The sequence below is a fragment of the Staurois parvus genome, unplaced genomic scaffold, assembly GCF_062004578.1.
Source record: "Staurois parvus isolate SC_StPar_1 unplaced genomic scaffold, SC_StPar_1.0 ptg001090l, whole genome shotgun sequence".
NCBI classification, from domain to species: Eukaryota; Metazoa; Chordata; class Amphibia; order Anura; family Ranidae; genus Staurois; species Staurois parvus.
This window is the reverse complement of record NW_028318886.1, coordinates 499,468-509,989: the sequence shown is the minus strand read 5'-3', so window position 1 is coordinate 509,989 and position 10,522 is coordinate 499,468. Positions and strand designations below refer to the sequence as shown.

Genomic DNA, 10,522 nt, shown 5'->3' with positions numbered 1-10,522 from the left:
GATCGGTAATTAGAGGGCTGAGCACAGGGACAGATCTCTAATAACATCTTCTAGCTATGGAGTTGTAAGCTGTCATTACCCATCCTCGCAATCACAAGCAAAGGTGAGATGAGGGGCTGGGCTCTCCTAGGGGACCTCTAGTAGCAGTGATCCGCGCTCACAAATCCCCGGTGGATTAACTCTTTCCATGGGACCAAGGCAACTATCCCAGGTATTTGACTAAGCAGTCACGTGTTTCTCGCCAGCCAACCAAAGACCTAGAGACGGAACAGAGCTTCATTCATCACCGCTCAGGTCTCCGTATCTTCGAACACTAGAGCGCCAAGTCAGGGCTACAACCGCATGACTCCAAGCCAAGGGTAAGCTGGCGCGGGTAACCCTATCGGAGCTGGTCCACGGGAAAATGGACGCTTCTGAAGGCCGGGTGCACTGCTATGAGGACAGTGTGTATAAGGTTCCTTCATATGTTATACACTCTATTTTTCCTTTTTACATGCTTAGGGTCACGTACGATTAGCACACGCCTTTCTGAAGACGTCACGGAAAAGGGTGGGATTACATTTTTCTGTGACGTCAGGGCTTAAAGAGCAAGATCCCGAGCTCCACGTTGCTGACAGAGGCCGTGATGTGCTCAGTGAGCCGGACACCGTGAGGATCCTGAGAGAGAGAGAGCTGAGACCGGTGAGAGACGGAGCCGGGCTCTGTGTTCCCTTCACTGACTGCATCCCCTACCCTGAGCTGTCACTGTGTATCCTGCATCCCCTACCTTGAGCTGTCACTGTGTCCCCTCACTGACTGCATCTCCGTACCTACCCTGAGCTGTCACTCTGTCCCCTTCACTGACTGCACCCCCTACCCTGAGCTGTCACTGTGTACCCTTCACTGACTGAACCCCCTACCCTGAGCTGTCACTGTGTACCCTTCACTGACTGAACCCCCTACCCTGAGCTGTCACTGTGTACCCTTCACTGACTGCACCCCCTACCCTGAGCTGTCACTGTGTACCCTTCACTGACTGAACCCCATACCCTGAGCTGTCACTGTGTACCCTTCACTGACTGCACCCCCTACCCTGTCACTGTGTACCCTTCACTGACTGAACCCCCTACCCTGAGCTGTCACTGTGTACCCTGCACTGACTGTACCCCCTACCTTGTGCTGTCACTGTGCTCCCTGCACTGACTGCACCCCCGTACCTACCCTGAGCTGTCACTGTGTACCCTTCACTGACTGCACCCCAGTACCTACCCTGAGCTGTCACTGTGTACCCTTCACTGACTGCACCCCCGTACCTACCCTGAGCTGTCACTGTGTACCCTTCACTGACTGCACCCCCGTACCTACCCTGAGCTGTCACTGTGCACCCTTCACTGACTGCACCCCCGTACCTACCCTGAGCTGTCACTGTGCACCCTTCACTGACTGCTCCCCCGTACCTACCCTGAGCTGTCACTGTGTACCCTTCACTGACTGCACCCCCGTACCTACCCTGAGCTGTCACTGTGTACCCTTCACTGACTGCCGCTCCTACCCTGTGCTGTTTCTGTGTATCTTGCACCCTCTACTTTGAGCTGTCACTGTGTACCCTTGACTGACTGCACCCCAATCCTCAGCTGTCACTGTGTACCCTTCACTGACTGCACCTCTGTACCTACCCTGAGCTGTCACTGTGTACCCTTCACTGACTGCACCCCCGTACCTGCCCTGAGCTGTCACTGTGAATCCTTCACTGACTGCACCCCCGTACCTACCCTGAGCTGTCACTGTGAACCCTTCACTGACTGCACCCCCGTACCTACCCTGAGCTGTCACTGTGAACCCTTCACTGACTGCACCCCCGTACCTACCCTGAGCTGTCACTGTGCACCCTTCACTGACTGCACCCCCGTACCTACCCTGAGCTGTCACTGTGCACCCTTCACTGACTGCACCCCCGTACCTACCCTGAGCTGTCACTGTGAACCCTTCACTGACTGCACCCCCGTACCTACCCTGAGCTGTCACTGTGAAGCCTTCACTGACTGCACCCCCGCACCTACCCTGAGCTGTCACTGGGAACCCTTCACTGACTGCACCCCCGTACCTACCCTGAGCTGTCACTGCGTACCCTTCACTGACTGCACCCCCGTAGCTACCCTGAGCTGTCATTGTGTTCCCTTCACTGACTGCACCCCCTACCCTGAGCTGTTTCTGTGTATCTTGCACCCTCTACTTTGAGCTGTCACTGTGTACCCTTCACTGACTGCACCCCAATCCTCAGCTGTCACTGTGTACCCTTCACTGACTGCACCTCCGTACCTACCCTGAGCTGTTACTGTATACCCTTCACTGACTGCACCCCCGTACCTACCCTGAGCTGTCACTGTGTACCTTTCACTGACTGCACCCCCGTACCTTCCCTGAGCTGTCACTGTGTACCTTTCACTGACTGCGCCCCCTACCCTGAGCTGTCACCGTGTACCCTTCACTGACTGCACCCCCTACCCTGAGCTGTCACTGTACCCTTCACTGACTGCACCCCCGTACCTACCCTGAGCTGTCGCTCTGTACCCTTCACTGACTGCACCTTCATACCTACCCTGAGCTGTCACTGTGTCCCCTTCACTGACTGCACCTCATACCCTGAGCTGTTACTGTGTATCTTGCACCCTCTACTTTGAGCTGTCACCCCCCCCCCCCCCAGCTGTCAGTGTGTGTGCGCTGTTTTTACCCCACCCATGCACACTGGTGTACCCTTAACTGTCACATATCTAGTGGTGTCAACCTGCCCTGAGCTGTAATCCCGTCCGTCTTGCTGTCCCTAACCACTGTTTTGTCTATAATCTGTCTGCGTCTCCTGCTCTCCATGAGCTTGCTGTGTCTGTATGATGTATGACCCCCAGTGATTGCCCTCTGTCATCATCCCCCCTCTTCTCTACTCCACCACCTTTCCCCAGGTTGTCATTCTCTGTTTCTCTTCTGCTCAGCATCTCTTTTCCAGTCTGTAATATTGTTAAACAAACATTGTGGTTCAGAGAGGGTACAAATAAACACAGGACATAAATAGTTCAGAAAATGGCAAGATTGTCCAGGAAGATACACACATTGCTCACAATAGGGGAGGTAGACAAAATACCACCAGCAGGTTACATTGTGAGCGATCTTATAGATGGAGGAGACTAATGGCAGTTCTCACCTTCTTCACATACATGGTCATCGCTCCGATCTTCCAAGGTTTCACCTTTTCATTCTTCAAGTCTCCAAACCTAAAGTTGTGAGTTGTCTTCTGTGTATTGACGCATATACACAGATAGACATTGGTAGGCACACTCACACCTGTACACAGATTCACATCCATTCATTTCAATGGCACCTAAAAATGCAGGGTGATTCTGCCGTGCAACGCGCAGAAGTTCCGGAACTTCTTTTGGGTGACACGGGTCATCTGATTTTGTTGCATGACAATCGCAGCAGAATCTCCCCACATTTTGAAGTGTCATTAACCACTTCCATACAGGGCACTTTTACCCCCTTCCTGCCCAGGCCAATTTTCAGGTTTCAGCGCTCTCACACTTTGAATGACAATTGCGCGGTCATACAACATTGTACCCAAACTAATATTTTATAATTTTCTTCACACAACTAGAGCTTTCTTTTGGTGGTATTTAATCACCACTGTGGTTTTTATTTTTTGCTAAATTACCAAAAAAAGACAAAAAAAGTTTGAAAAAAAAACACGTTTTTCCCGAGTCATCTTCTAGGACAGCTCACTTGAGAGATAGGGCTCCTCCCAGGAAACACCCGCTCCACCTTTTTTCCCCTTTTATAGGCGTCCTCTCTCCCATTGCCCCCAGTTTTAGTGTTTCCTCCGGCCAGGAAGGAGCTACGCCCATTTTTTGTTTTTATCCGGGCTCTCTGGCGGAGTACAGAGGGTCCCTGGCTGAGGCCCCCCCTTCCTCCAAGCGAGGCAGGGGCCTTGTGAGGGGGGGGACCTTTCAGCCAGTTTCCACTCGGGGAATGCCCGTTGTAGGGTGGGGGCGTCGGCCCCAGATGGTCCCAGCGGGGCTCTCCAGGGGGGTTGAGCCCGCTCCGCCGACCGAGGCATTGGTGCCTTTCCCTGCGGGGTTTCAGGTAAGTCTTACCTGCTCCTGGGATCCCGGCAGCATGGCCAGGAGGCTCGGCTGCGGAGGTCTGGACGCTGCGATCGCGTCACTTCCGGGCGCCGGGTGTCGTCACTTCCGGCGCAGGAGCAGGGAACGGCCGCCGCCATCTTGGAAATGGGCGGCGGACCGTGGAAGGAACCCGTGCCACGGCCGCTTCTCCACCGGCGGCCGTGAGAGGGAGGTCGGCGAGGGGGGATCGCAGGGGGGGGGCGGAGCCCACCAGCCCCTGAAAAACCGCCGCACCGAGGCAGAGTCTGCGGCAGCATGGAGGCAGATCTGTCAGGAGCGGGGGAGGCCTGCAGTAAGGTAAGGGCCTTTGGCAACTCTCTTTTGTTTTTGCCCCCCTCCTCCCCCCCCCCCCCCCCCCCTCCCTCCCCCCCCCCCTCCTCCCCTCCCCTCCCGGGATGATTGGGTGCCCCCCACGCACACACAGCCCCCCTCTCCCCCCCCAGGCCCACGGCTGGAGCTTTCACAGTGGCACAGGGGGGGAGGCGTTGTTTTTACAGACGCATGAACGCATGTATCTCCTTGTCCCCAGATGGGCCCACAGGAGGAGGATAGAGGGGAGAAAGAAGCTCCTTGTGAGCAGAAAAAGAAGTGTGCCACTTGTAGGAAGAAGCTGGCGAGCTCCTGGAGGAAGCAGCTCTGCCAGGGGTGCATAGACAAGCTCATCAAGAAGGAGTCTGGATCTTTTTTTAAAGATTTCCTACAAAATATGACACAGGAAATGTCCAAGACATTTCAAAGCTTCAGGGAACAGAGGCCGGGGCCGGCCCAGGATGAGCCCCAACCGGGCACTTCTGGCACCCAAGGGGGGAAAAAGAGGAAGCTGGACAAGGTAGCGCCGGTAAGGGACTGGGAAGAGGCCGAACAGTCGGACACCTCAGACTCGGAGGAGGGTGAGATTGAGGCTCAGGGCCCAAAGGCAGACAGGTTCCTTTTTCAGGTGGAAGACACGGAGGACCTGTTAAAGGTGATCTATGAGACCCTGGATCTGGAGGAGGAACAACAGGACCTCTCTCTCCACGACCAACTGTACGCAGGGCTAAAGGCAAAAAGCAGCCGTACATTCCCAGTACACCCTGCCCTGTGGTCCACGATCAGGAGGGAATGGGAAGAGCCAGAGAGGAAAGCTTTCCTTCCCAAGAACCTCAAGAGACGTTTCCCCTTTAAGGAGGAAGATGCCTCGGTTTGGGAGACTTGCCCAAAGCCAGACGCCCCTCTCTCGAGGATCTCGAAGGACACGGATCTGTCCTTTGAAGACGGTGGGTCCCTAAAGGACCCAATGGATCGGAAAGCAGATGCTTTCCTGAAGAGGGCATGGGAAGCATCCGCAGTAAATTTTAAGCCTGCAGTGGCAACAACCTGCGTGTCCAGAACCCTGGATGTGTGGTTGGGGCAGCTCCGTTCGCATCTGGAACAAGGCACCCCGGGGGAGGAGATTCTGAAGTCCCTTCCGGTGCTGGAGAAAGCGGTAGCCTTCATCGCGGACGCATCAGCAGAGACCATCAGACTCTCTGCTAGATCTACAGCGCTCATAAACTCGGCGCGGAGGGCTATCTGGCTGAAATCTTGGCAGGGGGATCTGGCCTCCAAGTCTAAACTCTGTGGCCTGCCGTTTGAAGGAAAACTCCTTTTCGGCCCGGAGCTGAATTCAGTCCTGGAAAGGTCGGCAGACAGGAAAAAGAGCTTCCCGGTCCCCAGCAGGCAGGTCGGACGGAAGGGGTTTCGCCCATCCAGGCGATACACGTCAAGGGAAGCTAGGTTCCAAACCCAGCGCCCAGGCTGGGGCGCGAGAAGAGGCAGGAACGAGCCGAGAGGCAGGGGAGGTTTCCTTTTCAACCCCAGCCAGAATAGACCCAAAACCCAGCAGAAGTGACTGGAGAGGCCAGGTGGGAGCGAGGCTGGGGCGCTTCCACGCACAATGGCTAAGGATAACCCAGAACACCTACATTCTGGAGGCCATCCACAGGGGGTACAGAATAGAGTTCACAAGGGCCCCCCCTCAGAGATTCTTTGCAACACCCCTGCCAAAGGACAGGGCCATGGCGGATGCGTTGGTGGACCTCCTACAAGATATGCTCAGTCAGAATGTTATCTGCCAGTTGAGAGAAGAGGAAAGGGGAAGTGGATTCTTCTCCCATTTCTTCCTAAGGAAAAAACCGTCAGGTGCTTACAGGATGATATTGAATCTGCGGAAGGTGAACGAGTTCGTGAGGCCCAGCAAATTCCGTATGGAGTCCATATACACGGTGAAGGATCTCCTTTCACCTGGGGTGTTCATGGCCTCGATAGATCTGCAAGATGCATACCTGCATGTCCCGATAAGAGAAGACTCCAGGAGATTCCTGAGGTTTGCGCTGGAAGGCGAAATGGGTCCGGTGCTATTTCAGTTCAACACACTCCCCTTCGGCCTGTCGTCGGCCCCGAGGATCTTCACCAAGATTCTAGCGGAGCCTTTAAGAGTTTTGAGACTGGAAGGGATAAACATCATCCCCTATTTGGACGACCTGCTTTTATTTGCGGGCACAGAAGGTGGCCTGAGAACGCACATCGAACGTACGATATCTTTTCTGGAAAGTTTGGGGTGGCTTATCAACAAGGAGAAGTCGCAGCTAACCCCCTCCAAGAGGATTACGTACTTGGGGTACGTCCTGGACTCCGCACAGGCCCGGTCATACCTCACATCAGAAAAAGCCCGCAACCTGCGGCAGGACACAAAGGCCCTCAGGAGGATGTCGACCTGCACGGTCAGGACCGCGATGAGAATAATCGGGCGGATGACAGCGGCAATACCAGGGGTGCAATGGGCGCAACTTCACTCCAGGGTTCTGCAAAATCACACCCTTTCCCACTGGGACGGCAGCCGAGCAGGTCTGAATTCCAGGATCCGCATCACGCAGGAAGTGAAGGAGTCGCTAAAGTGGTGGGGAAGCACTCTCACTTTGGAACGGGGAAGAAGTTGGAGGCTGGCCAGCCCAGTGCGGATCACCACGGATGCAAGCATGACTGGTTGGGGTGCCCATATGGAAGACGGCCTCGCCCAGGGCACGTGGGGTGCAGTGGACTCCAGCAGGTCGTCAAATTACAGGGAGCTGTTGGCAGTTTTCAAGGCACTTACGACCTTTCAGGAAAAGATAAGGGGGAGAGGTGTCCAGGTTCTCTCCGACAATACCACTGCAGTGGCATATTTGAACAGGCAGGGAGGCACAAGGTCCCCAAGGCTGATGGAGTTGGCCGGATCCCTCCTGAGCTGGGCGGAGGAAAACCTGGAGTTCATCACGGCAGTACATCTGAAAGGGGACCTGAACCAATTGGCGGATCAGCTGAGCCGAAGAGAGGTCAGCCAGACAGAATGGTGCCTCAGCCAGTCAGCGTTCGATCAGATTTGCGCCAGGTGGGGCTCCCCCTCTATCGATCTATTTGCCAACGGCCAGAACACAAAGCGGGAAAGGTACTTCTGCCTGCAGAGGGACCCCAAAAGCGAGGGGATAGATGCGCTAGCCCAGCAGTGGGAAGGAGACCTCCTTTATGCCTTCCCTCCATTCAGACTACTGCCGCAGGTGATACAGAAGATCCAGTTGTCTCAAACCACAGTTGTTCTGATCGCACCATTCTGGCCCAAGAGATCTTGGTTCTCCCGGTTGAAGGAGCTCAGTTTAGCGGACCCTTGGATGATGCCACCCACACGCGATTTACTCACCCAGGGGAGGGTGATGCATCCTCATCCAGAAAGGCTGTCCTTAGCGGCGTGGCTTCTGAGCGGGACCGGCTAGCGGAAATGGGGCTGTCGGCAAGAGTGGTCGCCACCCTCTTGGAGGGCCGGAAGAGGTCGACGAACGCCTTGTACGACAAGGTCTGGAAGAAGTTTTCCGCCTGGAAGGTCAGAAACGCAGCACCGGGCACGCCCATTTTGCATGCCGTTCTTGAATTCCTTCAAGCCGGTGCGGATAAGAATCTGGCCGCCAATACCCTCAAAGTACAGGTAGCGGCTCTGTCGAACTTTCTCGAGCTGAGGTTGGCGGCAGACCCCTTGGTAATCAGATTCCTGAAGGCTATCTCCAGGCGCCGTGCCCCGTCCTTGCCAAAACTGCCAACATGGGACCTGGGCACAGTCCTGAAGAGCTTTCAGCGGGGGCCCTTCGAACCGCTGGATGAGTGTTCGCTCAGGTTTTTGACGCTTAAAACCATCCTCCTCACGGCACTAGTTTCTGCCCGCAGGGTCAGCGAGTTGCATGCCCTTTCAGTGATCGAGCCGTACTGCACCATCTTCTTGGATAGGATCATCCTCCGCACGGACGCGGCCTTCCTACCTAAGGTCGCGTCACACTTCCATAGATCTCAGGAAATAGTAATACCTTCCCTGGAGGCCGATCCGGGCAGCACGGAAGACTATAGCAGGTTAGACGTTCGACGGTGTTTGATCACGTACATCGAACGCACGAAGACATGGAGACACTCGTCCCGGCTTTTCGTCCTATTCCAGGGGCCAAGGAAGGGGGACGGTGCCTCCAAGGGCACCATCGCCAGATGGATCAGGGAGGCAGTTTCGGAAGGTTACAAGTCGGCAGGCCTGTCACCACCGCCCGGCCTAAAAGCGCACTCCACGAGGGCCACTGCGGCCTCCTGGGCGGAAAAAGGGGGGGCCTCCCCCGGACAGATCTGCAGAGCCGCAACGTGGTCCAGTTTCGCCACCTTCACTAAGCATTACAGGCTGGATCTGATCGGCAGCAAGGACCAGGCATTTGGCAGGAAGGTCCTACAAGCAGGGTGCCCGCCCTAATGTACGTATTTCTATTCTACTCCTCTCAAGTGAGCTGTCCTAGAAGATGACTCGGGAAAACGCAGTTATTTACCTGTTAACTGTATTTCCAGGAATCTTCTAGGACAGCGTAACTCCCCCCCGATTACTGTTTGATCACACAATTATGTGCAGGTATGTTGCGAACCTATGGGGGATGTCTTTATTACCGGTTTTCTTCTTTGTTTTCTCCTAGGCCTTCGGTCATATTCTTATACTGGGGGCAATGGGAGAGAGGACGCCTATAAAAGGGGAAAAAAGGTGGAGCGGGTGTTTCCTGGGAGGAGCCCTATCTCTCAAGTGAGCTGTCCTAGAAGATTCCTGGAAATACAGTTAACAGGTAAATAACTGCGTTTTCTTTGTTTCTGTTACAAATTTTGCAAATAAATAATTGTTCTTCATAAATTTAGGCCGAGATGTATTCTGCTCCATGTCTTTGGTGAAAATAACCCAAATTAGGATGTATTATTTAGTTTGTAGGAAAGTTATAGAGTTCACAAACTATAGGATATAACTGAATATTGATCAGTCCTGAAGTACTGACGGCTAATTTCTAATTTCTTGAGGTCCAAGAATACAGATATCCCCTAAATGACCCCTTTTTGCAAAGTAGACCGTACGATGTATTTCATAACAGGCATGGCGAGTTTTTTGAAGTTGTAATTTTTTTGTCATAATTTTTGGAAATGAAATTAAAAAAAATGATTTTCACAGTTTTTTTTTTTTTTTTAACATACTGTCACCAGTGCAGTACAGTGTCATCCTATAACTGGCATGGCGGTGATCAGGGACACTGACTGGTGACAGTATGAAAAAAAATTAATAATTTTTTTTTTAAGTTTTTAATACTTTTTTTCTCTTTTTTAAGATTTTTTTTTTCATATTTCACTATGACCAAAGTAGTATACTGTTACCATAGTAACATTGTACTACTTTGGATAAGTGATCAGAATTTTTTGTTTTTTATACACAATTTGCTTATAGCAAAGAATTACTTTGCTATAAGCAAGCATTTACCTGAATGAAATCGATTCATTCAGGGTTTTTTTTTTTTTTTTTTTTTTTTGTGCTTAACTGTTAATTGGTCACCGCTAATCACATGACACAGCTGGGCTGTGATTGGCCCAGCTTGTGCATATGATCCCTGTGACCATTCACAGCTAGCCACACTTGTATACAATGGATGGCTTCATGCCATCCATTGTATATAACTGTCATGTGACCTGCTGTGATTGGTCACAGCAGGTCACATGGTACTGGCAACGGGGCCGGTACTCAGATCTGTCATCTGCCGTGTCTGAGGTACATGGCCGGTGACGGGCTGCGCGGCTCTGCGGGGAGACAAACTGCGCATGCCTGAAAGGATGCCATATGGCGTCCACCCGGAGGGACGAGCTGCTCGCCCTGTCGCCAGCTGGCTATAGGCCGGGCGGGAAGTGGTTAAGATAAATGGCACCTCAACATGCTGATGAGCAATTATACATTTTAACAGTACAATTTGAAATTGCTGGCAGAATCACGGATGACAATACAACACTTTGTTTAGGAAAGTAATGCTTAAAGCAGTATTTAAGCAAAA

At 53.0% G+C, this 10,522-nt stretch overlaps 2 protein-coding genes across 3 annotated transcripts in view; both read left to right on the top strand.

Annotated features, from left to right (window-relative positions):
* The first annotated feature begins 535 nt into the window (after positions 1-535).
* SLC39A14 (solute carrier family 39 member 14) overlaps positions 536-10,522 on the top strand; it is a 46,419-nt gene continuing 36,432 nt past the window's right edge. For both annotated transcript variants that reach the window (XM_089658698.1, XM_089658699.1), the window contains exon 1: positions 536-681. The gene's annotated coding sequence lies outside the window, so the exon portion shown is untranslated. The remainder of the gene's footprint in view (positions 682-10,522) is intronic.
* On the top strand, positions 4,530-8,063 carry LOC149440339 (uncharacterized). Its single transcript, XM_089658745.1, has 2 exons — positions 4,530-6,020; positions 6,115-8,063. Exons 1-2 carry the CDS (start codon positions 4,681-4,683, stop codon positions 7,916-7,918), a joined length of 3,144 nt encoding a protein of 1,047 aa, XP_089514871.1. The 5' UTR covers positions 4,530-4,680; the 3' UTR covers positions 7,919-8,063.